Below are 19,306 nucleotides of genomic sequence, written 5' to 3'. Positions count from 1 at the left end.
TTAAAAATAATAATAATAACCCCAAATATGCTTAATTGTCAAAACATAATGCTTGATCGTTCATGAATTTATTCACAAAAACTAATTCACAAAATATTCAAAAATTGGGACTGGCATATGACATATAGGCTTTCAGTTCAGCTTGTCCATGGAATTCTTATCAAGCCAAATATTTGCATATGATAATATGAAAGCATTGGCAAATAACAATAATAACCCATAAATAATTAACAAGAACTTTTAAGTCATTTATTTCATCCTGTTTGATAAACCATTGCAAAGCGTTTCATTTACAGCATGTTTATTTATGCCCCTTTCGGAACAAGGGCTTGCAAATGCTAACTAAATTTTATTGATCATTGACACTGTTCCAGGAAACATAAAATCCCTATTAACTGAAATTGAGCTGCCCAAGCTAACTTTCAATAAATACTACTGACAGTAACACGACAAGCTAAATAAGTTTAAAATTAAGTTATTTTTCACAATTATTTTTAACTCCCGACCGAATGGAGCTTCTTTAGCTTTGATGGTGCATATGTGCCCAGTATTTGCACATAAGCAATTGAAATTATCCACCATGGTAGGTACGTCCTCAAAATCACTGGGCTCTTAGATGCGTGACCTTGTCGAAGATTCTGGTAAGTTCATCATGCTCTGCAACATGGTGAAAAATGTCAGTTAAGTAGCAGTATTCATGAAACAATCTATTCGAGGGTCGAACCCACCAGTTCTTGGAGGTACAATTTAGTTTGAACGGGGATTTGTTAATGTAGGTCAATCAATACAAAGGACTTAATTTTAGATGAAAGAAGTTTTATTTGTCAATTAAGTACTCAAATGCAATCCTTCTTTGCATAAATGAAAAACTATAATGGATATGAAGAAGTATCATGTTTGACGTTTCTTTAGTATTTGTGTGTGTATATATATATGTATTAGACAAGGGGGAGCAAAAAGATTAGATGATTCATACCAAAGGTAGGTCTCTCTTAGCTCTCTCTTCCAAATATTTTGACGGTTTAAAGAAGCCACCATAAATGTCTTCCCACTTCTTGAGACATGAGTATATAGTAACGAGGGCCAACCGTGTCAGCCCAAAAAATAATGCCACCCCTACAGGCATGATAAATCACAGTCAATGAGCCTCATCTTTCCAAATTCAAAATAAACCTTCAAAAAAAGAGTGAACAGGCATACAAGATCTACATATTTAACCAAAACTTTATAAAGATTCAGAAACAAAATCACGACATACAAGGATTAGCCTTGTGCAACAACAATTCATGTTCTCTTCATCCTCCCATGAAATAGCATAGGTCAGAGTTATTCTATATCACAAGGGTTTCGCTTTCAAATTAGCCTAACAAAGATGATCCACTATGTTCTATCATGCATTTGTGATGTCAATGGAAGGGCTGATGTCGTAACAGGAGTTATTGCCAACTCTGGGAATTATTCAAGAGATGATCAGGCCTCACAACTACAGTGCAGGGCTGGGTTGTCATCAGCCCAGCGCTGGCATGTTAACAGCCCTAACATAACCAAATGATTTGCTATTGTTAATATGCAAATGATGTTCTCCAAAGTGTACTGAAGGCCAACAACAACCAGTTCTTTCCATCATCACAAGAAAAGCACAGTTCTTCATGAATGGGCACTGTAATATGATACTTAACATGAGTGTTATGTAACTTTCAGAACTCAGAAACTGCAATATCTTGCTTTCATAAGTGTCTTAGAATATTAATCTGTCTTTTTCACACTAAACCATAAACTGCTTGAATAACAATGTATTCATATTTCCAACCTCACTCCTTGCAAGTCCTAATTTTAAAAAAGTTCTACATGTGGGGGTAAATCATTGATAACCACTCATTTAACTTGTCCAATTCTTACATGTGCAGTATTTCAGTTGCATACTGTCAAGTGAACAGATTAGAAATTACAAATGGTGGTTATATCCAGAGAGGCAAAATTCAGATACACAAATATGATTGATGAGGGAGGTAAAGCTCTACTTTTTTTGTCATGGCACAAAACCAAGTTTAACTCAAATGAAAAATATCAAGGACTGAAACAAAACATTGATGACTAAATCTACTGCAAAGGAACATATATAAAATCTACTTCACTAACCGGTACTTGGGGAAACTCATTCCAAGAATACATGCAGCATCAAGATCTGATGCTCGAACAACAATCCCTTCATCCAATACTCTGCAGGCTTCATTCACGACTGGAAAGAAAACCATCTCCAGAATTTCCCGATCACTCACATTTATTGGCTACAAGTTATCACATACAATCAATTTAGACAATCATAGATGTAAAAGTTGAAAATAAATGAAATCCATTAAATTTTATGCAATAGCACACAAAAGAGACCTTTCCATTAGGCATGATGTTAGCTCGTCTTCGAGATTCATTGATGATAGGAAGTACTGTAGGATCAGGTTTTGGCTTGCTGCCCTTTTCATGAATGTAATAACCCTTTCCATTGCTCTTTCCTATCATACCAAAATCATTTCTTGAATCATGAGTAAAAAAGACTAAAAATATTGTAAAAAATAAAATTTTTAAAAATAGATTTGCAGATGCACCTTCTCTCCCAGCTTCTACCATCAATTCAACAAGATCAGATTCAAAGGTCCGACCATTGAAGGCAGAAGCAAATACTCCCTTAACAGCCCTAGCTACTCCATACCCAGCCAAGTCTTGCAATCTATCAATAAGGGAAAAAAATCAATTTAACAGGTAAGATCATGCAAAAACAAGAACAAAAATGTCTGATACATTATGCAGGCACCAAAGTAAAAGCTAGTTGCTGATAACTAATGTCATTCTCAATTGATATCTAGAAGGATACAAACATAGATATAGAAGCCAAACATATTAGCTAATTTGTGGCGAGTTGAATACATTATACAAACTGTTTGTCAATGTTTTAAATAAATGTTGCCTCCTTGCGCTATGAAGCCTCTTTAGGCATGCTACATATTGCATAAAGCAATTAAGAAAAGTATAAAATTACTTGAAAATTGAGATCATATCTAATAACATACATGCTATGCATGTTTACAAGGGAAAAAATGATTTTCCCCAAGAAGTGCATGGTATGGAGCAAAATTAATTGCCCAAAATGAAAGTTCAAATCATTGCATGCACAATACCACTAAGGATGTCTATGGAAATATCATGTGTGAAGTATTTGATACAATAATACTTAACCAAGAATGAGAGAAGATTCATTCGTCATTGTCAAAGACTGGATCTGTATCTAAGGGAGATGGAATGTCTAAGGAGACATCAAAGATCAATCGGTACAATTGTTGACAGACAAAAGTATCAATAAAATCTAAAATTGACCAGTGGCATGAGCATTGGCACATATGGAGAATTATTGAGTGATGGCGGGGACAAATAAAAACAGACATTTTGATGAAAAACTATCAATTGGAAGTCTAAACTACTCCAACTAGTCAGACTCCGTTGCTTTGGAGTGCTATGGAAAAAGATTCAGGCAGTCTACATTAGGACAGGATAAAAAGTGAGCATTTGCAAATGCAACAGGAAGAAATTATGGAGCCAGGAAATCTTACAGGAAAGGGCCCATTGGCATTCCAAAAGAGCTGATTACTTTATCAATCCTGAACAGGTCCACCCCTAAATGCAAAAGGAGAAGAGATCCTTGTGTGTATGGGAAGAAGGTGCGATTAACAGCAAAGCCTGTGCAATTTCCAACAACAATGGGGACCTTCTTTATCAACTTCCCAACAGTCATGAGATCAAGGATGACTTGAGGAGATGTCTTTTCCGTTCGAACAATTTCCAGCAGGGGCATCACATGAGCAGGACTGTTTCTCATAGATAAGAAAGAATTATAAATTAAATTCTGAAAACATTTATGATAAGAATAATTATGTATATTACTGGAATACTTGAATGTTAGCATAATTTTTCTGCATAAATCAAAAACACCTATGAGATGAAACCAAAATACGATAACTATAATTCTAAACCAATCAACTTCAAGCAAGTTGGGTAGCCATGCCTAATAGCTACTGCAGCGATCATTTCTGCTTTTTTTTTTCTTTTTTTTTTTCTTTTTGCCTTTTGATATGCTCATATTGAGCAACAGTTAAGGCTCATCAGATTTGTATCACATGCTCGGTTGCAGAAACATGGCTAAATATGTGGCTATTCAAAAGAAATGTCATGTATGTCCTTGTATTGAGTTTGTGTAAAATTTCTATGGAGAGCAAGTATCTTCTGTGAATGTTGCGCGAGTCCTGAGCTGATCAGGCACATCATTATAGCATCCTGATGTCTAAGTTTCAATAGCATGCATGAAGTACTTTCAGTATTTTTGCTAATTTTTTTAATTACTCCCAGGTTTGATGGTTACTTAATACATCTCAACATATCGTACTGAATCATGAAATCATGCTGAACGGTTAATTCTGTGCCGTTATGCACCAGGCCACAATGTTTCCAAATCTAAATGCCCTCTCTATCTCAATCGATTATAGGCCAACGAGTTCTCCCACACAAGCATCTAAAGTGCACCATTATAAAAGATTATTAGAAGATTCAAAAGCAAGCTAGAGCTCAAAGTACTTTCAGTATTTTTGCTAATTTTTTTTAATTACTCCCAGGTTTGATGGTTACTTAATACATCTCAACATATCGTACTGAATCATGAAACCATGCTGAACGGTTAATTCTATGCCGTTATGCACCAGGCCACAATGTTTCCAAATCTAAATGCCCTCTCTATCTCAATCGATTATAGGCCAACAAGTTCTCCCACACAAGCATCTAAAGAAGCTGCACCATTATAAAAGATTATTAGAAGATCCAAAAGCAAGCTAGAGCTCGCTTGAGTGACACCATGAAAATACAGGTGGCTGCTATAGCTTATTGTACTTCAAGCATGATGTTTATGTAGGTCAGGGTGAACTGGCAGATACCAAAACCATCCTACAAGTCATAATCAAGCTGACAATGGTCAATATATCATGCCTATTTTTGTCCAAGGAAGTTACCAGTTGTGAGAACTGTTTGCTCTGGGTATAGCTTGAGAACCAATGATATAAGTTAGTAGGTGGTGACCGAACTATGAACATCCAAACACAAGGTCAAGCAAGCTCCAACTTATTCCACTCCTCCTTCCATAGCCTATTCCTTCTCTTCATATTACTCATTACTCTATGTTCCCCAGAATATTTAACTGATTCTTAACCTTCATCCGTAATGGTTGCACCCAAGGACGTAAATGCCTGATAAAATGTTGTGGTGATAAAGGAGAAACCAACATTTAGTTAACAGCTTCCTTATATAGATGATATGCCAACAAACCCAAAACTATCATGGGCACCATAATCTGCACCCAAGGACATAAATGCCTGATAAAATGTTGTGTGGGTTTTGATGATATGCTACAAACCTAAAACTATCATGCACCATAATCTGCAAGAATATGACTAAATACCCCTAAAACACTACCACACACACACACACACACAGAAAGCATAAACAGATATATATATTAATGCAGACCTGAAAAAATGAGCCCCAATGATACGATCTTGAGAACTTGTCTTCTGTCCAACAATATTGAGATCAATAGTGGATGTGTTGGTTGCAAAAATGCAGTGCGGAGAGCAGGCCTTTTCCAAATCCGCAAATATGGATTGTTTGAGAGGGATCTTTTCAATAACAGCCTACAAAGAATGTGATTATGTGATTAGACAATACAAGTGGTTCCTCCTTTAATCAAGATATGATAGGACAAAGAGAAATTATCCTCATTAAAGATGTGGAAAATTTACAGCCTTTGGCCGTTAAGGATCCACATACCATGGTGTGTCACAAAGTTAGAAGATCAGACAGATTTCAAAATATATAGTTAGATAACTTATAAGATCTTACCACTAAAAGGGAAACATTTATGGGAGCATTTGTCTTTTCTCAAACCCCCACTTCCATAAAATGAGACAAGTGAATAAGGTTAGAGTCAACATCAACATTTAAACAGAGACTAATGTTACTGTTAGTACGTTGCACTCATGTGCATACACTAGGTAAAAAATAAATGACTTTCCCTGGAAATGATAATTTCTAGTTTCTTTTTCCCAGATTGACTGTAGAATTGTTTAAAAGACTGTCATAGCATATACAACATGGTAATGAACAGTTAGAAAGCAACCTCGATAACCATATCCAAATGCTTGAACTCAGAGTAATCCAGTGCACCGCTAAGAAGTGACAATGCCTGATTCATCTTCTCCTGTGAAATAGACCTCCTCTTCACTAGGCCTTCAAGATTTCCTTTAAAAAAACAAGGTTAAATTAAAATTTTGTGGCATCAGAAAAACTTTAAATGAACACAAAGATATGCCCCCTACAAGACTTAAAAGTGATGTTTCATCTACTCATGGTTCTTTCTGAGGGTTATAAAAGAAGGTTTTAGCATCAGATTTTTCACAAGAAAAAAATCTTATCCAAATGCAGCTTCTTTTACAAGCATATGATAAAGTAAGGTACATAAAACTAAATCCAGACATATGTTCACCAATTAAGGAGCTACCTGCAATTGTTTTGATGCCTTTCTGTAGAAACCTGGAATCAATTTCCTTGATAATAACAGAAATGTCACTTAATAGAAGAGCAGTCGCTATGCCAGAACCCATAAGACCACCACCAATGACAGCCACTTTCTTAATATTCCTTGGTTTCAATCCAACATCAGTCACGTTGGGTACCTATCCAAAACAATCAATGTACTCAGAAGGGTGTGTACATCAGTAATACACATAGAAATTTCTATGGATGGCCACTATATTGCATCACATGGATAAAATACTATGTTTACAGGTGATCTAGCGATACCAAAAGAACAAGGCATGATCATCATGAGAACCATATCTGCAGAGCATCAGCCCATTTATATTATAAACAGAATCTCCAAGGAGTAATTTCCTAACTTAGTGTCTAGAGAATTATCAAATAGTCTAAGTGAGATATGTAAACAAGAGAACATAGAATTAAACAACCATTGTGTCACTGAAATCAGACATCTTCAAATTATGGGGAAAAATGAAGTAGAATGTTCAAAGACAGTAGCACATACAATAAAGTTATCTGCATGAAACTGGAACCAGAAACAAGAAAAGTTACCTTAGAAGTTGCACGCTGGGAAAAGAAGGCATATACCAGGCCTCTTGCGGTGCTTGATAACACTAGCTCCTTAAAAACCTTCGCCTCCTGAAGTAAAGAAAACTAATTTAGTATATGATTCACCTTTGGAGTAATTGAACAGGATAAAAATCAATAAATCATTAAAACAACATTTGCGGATAGAACTCGTATGATTGATGGACGAAAGTGTAGGTATACTTCTTATGCAAGAAAAAAGGCAGGCAAATATATCGGAGACAGTTTGCCAATGCACAAGGAAACAATACACTAAATGTTTCATGAAAGTCAATGTTAGATAGCCAAACAAAATCAATGGGCTGATATTAGGATTCTAGAGCTGTAAAGAACTAGTAAGGCAACCTAAAATTGCATGATAATCGACGCAATTCAAAGGATGGACGTCACATACCTTGAGAACACCAGCATATCCACCAAAAACAATGCCCTCCTCAATTGAATCCAGGCACACCTGGTGTTGAGGCATGTTTGGAGCAATCTTCTTAGCCTGTTGCCTAGCACCTTTCAATATTTCATTTGCCTCGGAAAGGGAACAAAGCCTATCAGTGCGATGAAGAGACGTGACCCATGGCTTTCGCTTCTCAGCAATATCTAATGCCCAAAGCCGTGAAACAGTCAACAATTCCCCAGAAGAAACAACAGAATCTATGAGGCCATACTCCTTCCCTTCCTTCGCTCGGATTGACTTTGATAACTGCATAAAGTTAAATCAACAGAGACATGAAATTGTTAGACTTCCACAGATCCCAAATTCTAATATTTCTATGGGAAAGTTGAGATGATCTTTAATAATAAAAATATGAAGACTGGTCTAATAACAACATTTGTGATAATCAGAAGTGGAAAAGCAATGAAATTAACAGATGCCTAGGACAAGAACAGATTTTGTATCACAAAGACTAAAATATCTTTGTCCTAAACAAAAGGGCAAGTCTTCCAATAAATATGTGGTGAAAGAATCGAACAGAGCAGCATGTAAGTTGCAATACAAATGTATACTCTAGACACTGATTAAGATAAAAAAAAATTAAAAAAAAAAGGTTAAATTTTCAGAAATAATTATTAATCCCAAACTGATTCAATTCATGATTTTATCTCATAAGACTTACTATGTCCGGCACTATTTTGAAAATAAATACCAAAAAGAGAAGAATACGCCATGCATAAAGTCACGATATGTGCTTGGCATGCAAGAGAAATTAACAATAACCTTTAAAATTCATGCATCAGTTACAAAATAATGGATTAAGCAAGCAATTGGTACTAATGGGCGTTGATTTTCCCTTAGCTTAAATAGAGAAGACTCACCAGCATCATCTCTATAGCCTTTGGCAATCCCACGAGCCTTGGAAGCCGCTGGGTACCTTAATGTACACAGGAATTATGAAATTTTGTTATATGAGAAGTTCAAAAATACATGCAAGTTCCTTTATGATACAAGGCCCTAACACAATAACAAACAAAATTTAGAGCTACCTCCAAACCCAGGAATGACACCAAGTGTCAATTCTGGCAATCCAAGTTGTGCTTCTGGAGTGGATATTCTAGCATGGCAACCCTGGACAAAATGAACCACAAAACTATATCAAACAGAGACCTAGAGGGAAAAGGAACATCACAAGGACACCACTGAGAAATTTTGAGTGACATTTAGGACAAACCATAGCTAGTTCCAAACCTCCACCAAGGGCAAGCCCCTGAATAGCTGCAACAGAAGGTTTCTTGCCATCTGAAAAGGAAGTTAATACAAATAGCACATATCAATTAATAAGAACCTTTCTGTAATAAAACAAGCTAGCGTAGTAGAAAGCTCATGGTGCCAATTAGAAAAAGAAATAAGAAGAAAAGAAAAGAAAAAAAAAAATAGGTGCTATGAAAATAAAGGGCAGTAATCAGCCAAAGACCTTCAATAGTATTCACCACAAGATCAACAGAGACATCAGGTAGACGTGAAAGATCACCTGCAGTACATAGTTGCAAAATAAATAATTACGAAAATAATATCTTGCATACTAGATGAGGCATAGACTTAAGATTTCACACCATTTTTATGCACTTCTGCAAAAACATTGATATCAAAACCACCAGAAAATTTTCCAGCATTACCTGCAAGGAAATATAAGCAACATGCAGGGCAAATTAGTAATCCAAAAATAAATAAATAAATAAATTAAACCTTCATCTGTGTTTGACTGAAATAACAAATGAGCCAACTATTTTTCTGGAAAAAATGTGAAAAGACTTGTCCTCAAAAGCTTTCCATAGAAGTAAAACTTTCTGGTTGAAATTTGAAAAGGCTAGTTGGATACTTGTGTGAAAACAACAAAAAAGGTCTCTCACAGAAAATTAGAAACAAACCACTGCATATCTCCTTGTCAACATATGAAGGAAAATTAGGAATATAATTCACACACGCACACAGACACACACACATCATTACGACATTAATACCTGCATCTCCAACAGAAAAGTCAGCTGTTTCAATCAATGTGCTTTTGTTCTTTTACCAACAAAAGAAAAAACATTCTCAGAATTCTTGCAGTCAGGAAATCTACCTTTCACGGCATCAAAGCTAAAACTTCCAACACAATTATATCACAAACAAAAATGGTCATAAAAAATATTCAAGTCGGCAATAAAAGCTCACCAGTCAAAACGATTGCCTTAACATCATCTCTATCCATGGCTTCCTTGTAATTCTTCTTCAAGCCATCAATAACTATACCAAAAGCAAGATATAAATCATTAAAAGCGTTCAAAATTAAGAAAACTTCACAAAAACAAGGGAAACAAAACGCATGCATAGTATAACTATCTAAAAATTTTTAAAAAAAAAATCATAAAAAAATAATAATAATAAAAGAGACCAGACACGAGAAATAGCACTCAAGAGTAAGCACTTCAAGCAGAAGAAGAATAAGACAAAAATTAAGAAAAAAAAAAACTTAATAAAGCGAACAGCACGAAAGAAATCACCGACACACTCTAGAATCAAGAAATTTTCACAAAAAAATAAAAAAGGAAAAAAATGGCAAAATTCAAAATTGACAAGAAAACACAACAAAAAAAAATTAACAAAAAATTCACAACAAGGGTAAACCTATGAAAAAAAAAATTATTGAAAAAACTCAACAATTAAAAAAATTTCAAAAAGAAAGTAGAACATAACACCCTGCAATCGAAGAAAAAAAAATTCATAAAACCAAGAAACAAGCATTAAAAAAAAAGGCGGGGAAATAGAATCGAGATTACTAATCGGAGCCAGCGCGTTAACAGGTGGATTAGAGATGGTGATCACGGCGACTCCATCTCTCCCGACCTCCATGGAAACGAAAACATTCGCCATCTAATCTAGGGTTTCGATCGATCGAAATAGATCGAAAACTCGAAGAAGACGAAGACGAAGACAGACGAGAGCTCTGTTTAGTGTTTTGCTTTCGAAGATATTAATAAGAGCTTTGATGGATTTTATAAGCGATAGCAATAGAGACAGTGGGGACTACTTTTAAGTTGACCAAAAAGCCCACGGACAAACATCACGATTTCGCTGTTCATTTCATCTCAGCCGTTGATATTGTCTAGTGATTGAAATTTCTCACCTCGTGATTCGTGTTTCCAACTCTTAAAACGTGAAAAAGACGGCAAAGGATTTAGTGATTTACACATATATATCATCTTCAGCTAGATTTAAAACTAAATATGAATTTTTCTCTGTGTTTTGTTCGTATATACGATTTTACGTTTTGGTCCTATAAAGACAAAAAAGTGCACTTTAGTGCTTGAATTACATAAAGATAATGGTTTTGAATTTTTAATTACGCACACATATTATTTTTGAAAGATAAAAATATATTTATTTTAATTTTTAAATAACTTAAAAATATTCAATGATTTCTTGATCTATTAATATCAAAAATATTTATATTTTGTGAATCTCAACTTATAGGCTTATATAAAATAAAGATATATATATGTGTTGAGGTAGTAATTCATGATTGTGATATATTTTTATACCATTGAAATACTAAAGTTATTTTTTATTTAAAAATGAAATGAATAATTTGATATAGATATATATATGTATTACATAATAATATAATTAAATATATGTATTTATTTGGTACGTAAATGCTTCTTCCTGGAACTCACCACAAAATTACCAAACTTACAAAAAGTAGGAAAAGAGATTCCTTGGGAATGAAAAGGAGATATCTTAGAAATGAGTTTGAATGCCACTTGCAACTTCAATGAAATTTATTAATGATGAATAAAACATAGACTTTTTTTAAAAAAATTAATGGTTGACACTTGACCAACCACACTGTTCTCGTCTCCAATTTCACACTTGTCTACCTTGTGATTCATGCTTGTTTGGCGAATTTTTAATTTTTAATTTTATTTTTTAAAGCTATTTTGAGACGATATTAAACAAAATATTTTATTCAAATGTCTTTAAAAATATTTTTAAATTAGAAAAAGTAATAAACACAAACTACATGAGACTATCACCCTTATATAAATTATATGATAATTGATATTTCGTGACTGTTACAACTCAAAAGTAAATATTAAAATTCTATTCGTAGTTCGCTGATATTTTTTTAAAAAAATATACTGACTTATGATAATGTTTATTTTTTGATCTTTAACTTAAGATTTTAAAAAATTTTTTAATTATTTTAGTAATTATCTCTGTAGTTAAATAATTCAAAATTTTGACTATTTTATGCAGTGATTTATTTTTCATTCAAAATTTATTATTCGAAAGTATTATTCAAGATACCATGAAATTGAAAAGAAGAAGCATAGGCTCGACTTTCTAGAATAATGCACATAATTTTATATTTTATAATTTTTCATGTGAAATCCAACTTGTTGAGAATGACTCGTTGAATTGAAAAAATAGTACCAATCTATCAACTTGTTTAGAATAATATATGCAAACAAATTGGTAGGATTATGATATTTATCTGATGAAAGTTATCTTTATTTAAATTTTAAACCCAATGAGACGAAAAAAAGTTAAAAATAATTAAACATGTGAATGGGAATGAAAACTTTTAATATATATTTTATCAAATATTTTCAAAAAATATAATTAAATAAATAATTAATAATACAAAATTATGTATTTTATGTTTTTTTATTATGATATGTATTTTATGAGATCTCACAAATTGGTAGGATTATGATATTTATCTGATGAAAGTTATCTTTATTTAAATTTTAAACCCAATGAGACGAAAAAAAGTTAAAAATAATTAAACATGTGAATGAGAATGAAAACTTTTAATATATATTTTATCAAATATTTTCAAAAAATATAATTAAATAAATAATTAATAATACAAAATTATGTATTTTATGTTTTTATTATGATATGTATTTTTATGAGATCTCACAAATTGGTAGGATTATGATATTTATCCGATGAAAAGTTATCTTTTATTTAAATTTTTAAACCCAATGAGACGAAAAAAAGTTAAAAATAATTAAACATGTGAATGAGAATGAAAACTTTTAATATATATTTTATCAAATATTTTTAAAAAATATAATTAAATAAATAATTAATAATACAAAATTATGTATTTTATGTTTTTTTATTATGATATGTATTTTATGAGATCTCATCTGGCCAACACAACAATTGGAGTACAAATCTTGACAGAGACATTTTGAACCTGAACCTAAACAATGAACGTATGTCTGATAAGCCCATTATTTCGCAATGAGATAGTACCACTAAACTAGTGATTTTTTTTTTTAAAAAAAAATATACACAATTATATATTTTATAATTTTTCTTATGAAATCCAACTTGTTGAAAAAGACTCATTGAATTGAAATAAATTAGTACCAATCTACCAATTTTTTTAGATTAAATACATGCAAACAAATTGGTGGGATCATGATGTTTAACGAATAAAAGTTGTTTTTATACATGCACCCTAAAATTGGTGGGATCATGATGTTTAACGAATAAAAGTTGTTTTTATTTAAATTTTAAACCCTAAAATATTGACATCTAACCAAAATATATATATATATATATATATAAACAATCACAAAGTTATAAATAATTACACATGCGAATGAGAATAAAAATTTTCAGATACACCTTATCAAATATTTTTCAAAAAATACAATAAAATAAATAATTAATAATATAAAATTATGTATTTTATGATTTTCTCATGAGAATATATATATATATATATATATAAAGAGAAGATTGAGAGGAGAGAGATAGAAACAATCTGATAGATGAACAGTGCAATAAACAGTAGTCAACTATAGTACTTGTTCCAAACGATTTGATGTGGTTTTCTGTGGGTTTTATTTAATTTTTGGTGTTCTTCGTTGTACACTTAGTAGAAATAGATTTCGATGATTGAGATTGTTTTCGAGTGCTTATATTGATTGAATGGTTGAGATGAAAATACAGTGCATCCCACTTTTTATTGTGCAACTAGTCATAAAAACAGTGTTAGTGTTACTATTTATATAACAGTACATAACCATTGGATTGAAATCCAACAATCTACATCAACGTTTATAGGATTATAAATATATGAACGTGCACGGATGATTGATGCTATATATTTTATGTGCACATAGAAGGTAATGATGGTCCGACATGCGACCTCATCCAGTCTAATCCCATAACTGGAGACCCTTAGCATCACTGTATCCCATGCATCTTGAATTTAAGTAATAAAAATTTTGTAAGGCCATCATTTCTCAGTGAGATAATGCCACTGGGCTAAAAGACTTTTTTTTAAAAAAATAAAAAGAAAAACACAAAGACCATTTTGACCTTAATCACAATGGCATCATAATTCTCATCCAGATGTCTAAGTTGGTAATTTCATTCTGACCCTCCCTATCTGAAACCGTCTCTCCCTCCAAACATCAACAGCCATGGAAGCCCAGACCCTTCCTCACACCAACTGCCATCCCTCCATGGCTTCTTCTTCTTCTTCTACTACTGCTTCTTCTTTCCTCCCTCTCAAGCCCTTCCAACCAGACCCATTCCCAATCTCCAGCCACTTCCCTTATTCATCCTCTAATGGCTTCAAGTTCCAATCCCTTTCTCACTTCCTCTTTGGCTTTCCTTCTTTTTCCCTTGTCAAACCCATTGCTTGCAAGGTGTCTGATGAAATGCCTCCAAGAGACAAAGCAAACAAAGGTATCACTTTTACGATGTCTTTTCTAAGGTCTATAGATAAAGGGAGTGGACAAGTGAGTAGTGAGGAAATGGTTGGGGTTAGAGGTGGAAAGCAGAGGGATGGTTCCATGAGGCTGAAGGATGAGATGGGCAAATCAGAAAGGAAGAAAATTTGTGGCTGGTGGCTTTTTGAATGAGAAGAAAGTGAAGAAGAGGAAGATGGGTAACAGGAGGAAGAAAGATAAGGACCATCATGCTCAAGTTGAGCTGCGATTGAGGCTGGATATGTGCTCGAAAATGGGGGATGTTATGGGATCTATAGCTTTGTATGACTCCGCAGTGAGGGATGGTGTCAAGTTGGGGCAGTATCATTATAATGTGCTTCTCTACTTGTGCTCTTCTGCAGCGGTTGGGGTTGTTCATCCAGCAAAAAGTGGTAGTGGAACCAGTGCTAATAGTAGTAGTAGTGTGTGTGACTTCAGTGAAGACGAATCAGAAGACATGAGTGGAAATGGACTAGCAGACGAATGGTACAATGAAGAGAATGAAATTAGTCACAGGGAGAAGCAGGGCACTGCAATCCAGGTTAGTGAAGACGTCAGGGATTATGCCCGAACAAGAGGGTTTGAGATATATGAAAGAATGTGCTTGGAGGAAATTCCAATGAATGAGGCAGCTTTAACAGCTGTTGCACGAATGGCACTGTCCATGGGCAATGGAGATATGGCTTTTGAGGTTGTCAAACAGATGAAGAGTTTGGGCATAAACCCAAAGTTGCGGTCATATGGTCCTGCTTTGTTTGTATACTGCAAAAATGGCGACATTGAGAAAGCTTTCGAAGTAGAAGAACACATGTTGAAGTCTGGGGTCTGCCCAGAAGAGCCTGAATTGGAGGCGCTTCTAAGAACTAGTGTTGTAGCATGTCGAGGGGATAAGGTTTACTATATACTGCATAAGCTTAGGACTACTGTGAGGCAGGTGTCTCCGTCCACAGCTAGTTTAATTGAGCAATGGTTTAAGAGTAAGAATGCTACTAGATTGGGAAAGAGGAAATGGGATAGGAAGTTAGTCGAGCAGGCTATGGAGAACGGCGGAGGGGGGTGGCATGGTTTAGGATGGTTGGGGAAGGGAAAATGGACCGTTAAACATGAGCAAATTGATTGTGATGGTATCTGCTTGGGCTGTGGTGAGAAATTGCTGACCATAGACCTTGATCCGATTGAGACAGAAGACTTTGCTAGATCTGTAGCTTCAATAGCTTGCAAGAGGGAAAGACACTCGAGCTTTCAGAAATTTCAAGTATAGTAGCTTGATTCATTTGAATTCTTAGCCTTTCTCACTGTGTTGTCTGTTTTGTATCCTTTAGCAGATTCCCATCTATTCTATTCATGAAATCTCTCTAGATACCTTTTTTTTGTGATTTATGTGTATATATTCATGGAACCGTTGACAATAGCTGATAGAAAACTCCCTTTTTGGTCCATATTTTTAATATTTTCTTTCCCTTTTATTGCCAACCATCTTCTCATCTTCAATATTTATGGAAATGCTAGTTTGACATTTCCTTGACTCTATCCAAATTTAATACTATAGCTTCTGAGTGTCATCAATTTTTGAAGCCTAATGGATTTGAAGGGTTGATAAGTTAATATTCCCTTCTTCTTTTTTTTACTATATGCAGAAATGGTTGGACTATTATGGCCCTTTTGAAGCTGTTGTTGATGGCGCAAATGTGGGACTTTTCAGCCAGAGGCAACTTTCAATAAACAAGGTTTGTTTCAGTGGAGTTATGGAATTATTAAATCCTGGTTGTCACTATTGAACCATTTTCATAAATAAATAGGTCAACACTGTTGTTAATGCCATACGGCAAAAACTGCCATCAAAGAAATGGCCGCTTATCATAATCCATAACAAGCGTCTTACTGGGGGCTGGATGGATGAACCTGCAAATGAAAAGCTTCTAGAGAAATGGAAAAACGCCGATTGTATTTATGCAACTCCTACGGGGTCTAATGATGATTGGTAAGCTTATGCTATATACTTTTCAATCACATATGGAATTATCTGTCATCTTTTCATGTTTTCAGAAATCTAGCTGGGTGGTTTGCCTTCTAATTTCTTATGGATAATCAGGATTATTTTGCATTTGTTATGGCATTCAGTGTTAGTCCCAGAATGCGGTACCCTTTTTTCTTTAAGTGCCACATAGCAGGAGAGAGTTAGTATTTAGTAGGCCATAAGCTAATGCAGAACCTGTACCATGGTTTGGGCAGAGGAAGACAATGCCCTATCTGCGAGAATCAGAGTGGTACCTTTCTCTATACTCATGTTTACATATTTCCAAGAAAAAAATTGGCTTCAAGTTGATTGGAATCATTCTTAGCAGCATACATTAACAATGTGGAGAACTCTACCCAAAAAAAAATTAATAGATGAAATGTTTTGTTGTCAACGTTTCCCTCTGGTATCACTTGATCACCTTGGTTTCTTGCCAAGTTGAATCTCAGAGGACATGAAAGAGGAATTCATAGTGTTACAGAATGAAAATATTGAGAAAAAGGGGATAGGAAACTTGTTTGGCTTGAAGTTTATTTATCCTAGCTTTTCTCAAGCTGATGTATCAAATTAGTGCTACAGCACATTTTCTATGCACACAGGCCATTGTCAAAACGGATGCATGACAAACTATTGATGAGTTTTAACATAACAACGCTAATCCTCTTCCCCAACTGGAGTTCTTTTAGAGAAACTGAGTTAACATAAATATGCCTCATTTTCGACTCCCATTATTGTTATTATTATTTTCATTTGCTTATTTTCTTAGGGGATGTGAGATTTATGTAGTGTCCCTTTAAGAGTCTGGTAATATATTTCCTTAAGTTTTTTGTTTTTATACATTGCTTTAATATTCTGCTTTAAACCACTGTAGGTGATAACATGTGGTTCAGGTATTGGTTGTATGCAGCAATAAAATGTAAAAGCTTGATCGTTACCAATGATGAGATGAGAGACCATTTATTCCAGCTTTTGGGAAATGATTTCTTTCCCAAATGGAAAGAAAGGCATCAGGTACTTGAGCATTAACAAAAATAGAAGATTTTAATGTACTGTGAAGCTTGCAATTTATGCTTGTTTTAGGCCTTGATAATGCAAGAGAAATCTCTTATCTTGAATACCCAACTGCCAGATAAAGTATTAACTAAGTCAGATAGTATCATCTATTTCCTAGTTTTATCTCTGATCCAATGATCCAATCGCGACTATATGTATACATTCATTTGAAGTGCATAGGTGATTGTATAATCAATGGTCTGTTTTGTTAAAACAATATGCTGAATTTAAAAAATTTGAGCATGTTAAACTTTAGATGAAGTACCATCTATAGCCTTTGTGGTTTCCAAATTTATTCAAAGTAGTAGTTGTTCCAGAAGCTTGCATGAATAAAATTGTTAACTATTGTCGATGCTCTACCTCTAATGAAAAAATACATATACATGTGATAGGTACATTTCAATTACCGTAATGGAAGATTTGAGTTCCGCATGCCTCCTCCTTGTTCGATTGTTATCCAGGTTTGCATCTTAGTTTGCTCAAGCTTTAGTACATGCTCAAACTATCATATATATTCCGTAAGTTCACAAAGAATATAATTCTTATCCTTTGTCATACTGAACTTATCTAAATACAGAGCCTTGATGGTACAATATAGCAGTGTATTCCAAATTCATTTGAAACAAAAAAGTGTCAGAGAGACTCAGTTGAATATAAATCAGAAGAATTCTTTTATTTGTAGTGTAAGTAGAGTTCATTTTGAAGCATGATTGTGTAACCTGAATTTTTCCTAAAATGTTCAGGAGTCTGAGCAAGGCCACTGGCATATCCCTGTTTCACCAAAACAAAGAATGATGGGAGAGATATCCTGGTTATGTGTGACAAGGGACATGACAACACCAAAATTATCTTCACAGAAAGGTAGACATCCTGAGTTTTTGGCTCTCTTTCTAATTTTCATTAGCCTGGTCATTTTGGTGTTGCAGAATGAGTAGGCTTAGAACAATAAATAGATTTTTGTTCTTCAATAACTAATTTAGATGTTTATTGTGGATTGGCCTCCTTTATTATACCTGGTTATATAAATTGCAGTATTCAGGGTTGCAAGGAACCATTATTAGTAAAACAGGCCATGATTAATTACAAATACCGCCTCAAACCTTAATGATTTGTTCTATACCCAATTGTACAAAGAGAGCATATCTTAGGAGATTTATGAAAATTGTTTATGTTATTATACATAAAAATTTAAGAGGTGAATGTAAGTATAACTTTTGAAACTCCATTAGATGGCACTTGGATTCTTTTTCTGCAAAACTGGTATCAACCATAGGGCACAAATTGAGATGTTTACTATGAACAAAGAAAAAAAGGTCGAGAAATAAAACAAAGTATTTGTCATCAAATGTTTAATTCTTTTGAAACAGGTTCACAGGGCAGCAATGAAGCTGGACTTTCATCTGATGACCATAACCAACAATGTCATCGGCCTGCTGAACACCAACTTGCGAAGAAGAATGGCAAAAATTCGCATCGTAGCAAACTCAGACAACTTGATTCAATGACCAGTAGAATTGAGACTGCCGAGAAGCTTTGTGGATGTGTCATTGATTTCCAGATCTGAAAAGGACCACATTAAAATTCTTGTTTTCACAATCATTGTTTTGATTTCTTTCCCATGTATACTTTCACTAAAATCCCAATCATAATACTTGTATTCATGAAACAGAGTGCCAAAGATGTGCAACTTTCATCCCAGCATTTTACCATCTCACAGACAAGCAAACTTTCCTATGGAATTTATACAATCATATACAAGCTCTGAAATATAATTCTTACAATCTCACAGACAAGAAAGCT

General features: G+C 34.1%; 2 protein-coding genes across 2 annotated transcripts; one reads left to right on the top strand and one right to left on the bottom strand.

Annotated features, from left to right (window-relative positions):
• Nucleotides 1–220: 220 nt before the first annotated feature.
• LOC120261094 (peroxisomal fatty acid beta-oxidation multifunctional protein) lies at nucleotides 221–10,654 on the bottom strand. Its single transcript, XM_039268775.1, has 18 exons — nucleotides 10,474–10,654; nucleotides 9,869–9,940; nucleotides 9,265–9,327; nucleotides 9,126–9,182; nucleotides 8,883–8,950; nucleotides 8,698–8,779; nucleotides 8,530–8,585; nucleotides 7,613–7,915; nucleotides 7,183–7,269; nucleotides 6,593–6,767; nucleotides 6,212–6,333; nucleotides 5,563–5,726; nucleotides 3,603–3,857; nucleotides 2,604–2,725; nucleotides 2,389–2,510; nucleotides 2,140–2,288; nucleotides 977–1,116; nucleotides 221–657 (listed from the first exon to the last, which is right to left on the bottom strand). Exons 1-17 carry the CDS (start codon nucleotides 10,565–10,567, stop codon nucleotides 1,023–1,025), a joined length of 2,085 nt encoding a protein of 694 aa, XP_039124709.1. The 5' UTR covers nucleotides 10,568–10,654; the 3' UTR covers nucleotides 221–657; nucleotides 977–1,022.
• A 3,465-nt stretch (nucleotides 10,655–14,119) lies between these two features.
• Nucleotides 14,120–19,245, top strand: LOC120259815 (proteinaceous RNase P 1, chloroplastic/mitochondrial-like). Its single transcript, XM_039267260.1, has 7 exons — nucleotides 14,120–15,691; nucleotides 16,074–16,163; nucleotides 16,236–16,417; nucleotides 17,344–17,464; nucleotides 17,899–17,967; nucleotides 18,250–18,367; nucleotides 18,874–19,245. Exons 1-7 carry the CDS (start codon nucleotides 14,534–14,536, stop codon nucleotides 19,068–19,070), a joined length of 1,935 nt encoding a protein of 644 aa, XP_039123194.1. The 5' UTR covers nucleotides 14,120–14,533; the 3' UTR covers nucleotides 19,071–19,245.
• The last annotated feature ends 61 nt before the right edge of the window (nucleotides 19,246–19,306 follow it).

Source organism: Dioscorea cayenensis, chromosome 5 (genome assembly GCF_009730915.1).
Source record: "Dioscorea cayenensis subsp. rotundata cultivar TDr96_F1 chromosome 5, TDr96_F1_v2_PseudoChromosome.rev07_lg8_w22 25.fasta, whole genome shotgun sequence".
NCBI lineage: Eukaryota > Viridiplantae > Streptophyta > Magnoliopsida > Dioscoreales > Dioscoreaceae > Dioscorea > Dioscorea cayenensis.
Note: the sequence above shows the minus strand (reverse complement) of the source record. Positions and strands in the feature narration are given on the sequence as shown.

What these genes read in the sequence shown, in the direction of transcription:
- LOC120261094 (XM_039268775.1), bottom strand. Translation starts at nt 10,567, where the DNA reads ATGGCGAATGTTTTCGTTTCCATGGAGGTCGGGAGAGATGGAGTCGCC. An exon ending in CCCAGCGTGCAACTTCTAAG is followed by an intron (nt 6,768 to 7,182) that starts GTAACTTTTCTT and finishes TGTTTTGGATAG; the next exon opens with GTACCCAACGTGACTGATGT. An exon ending in ACATCATGCCTAATGGAAAG is followed by an intron (nt 2,289 to 2,388) that starts GTCTCTTTTGTG and finishes GATAACTTGTAG; the next exon opens with CCAATAAATGTGAGTGATCG.
- LOC120259815 (XM_039267260.1), top strand. Translation starts at nt 14,534, where the DNA reads ATGAGATGGGCAAATCAGAAAGGAAGAAAATTTGTGGCTGGTGGCTTT. An exon ending in ACGGGGTCTAATGATGATTG is followed by an intron (nt 16,418 to 17,343) that starts GTAAGCTTATGC and finishes CATGTGGTTCAG; the next exon opens with GTATTGGTTGTATGCAGCAA. An exon ending in CTTGTTCGATTGTTATCCAG is followed by an intron (nt 17,968 to 18,249) that starts GTTTGCATCTTA and finishes TAAAATGTTCAG; the next exon opens with GAGTCTGAGCAAGGCCACTG.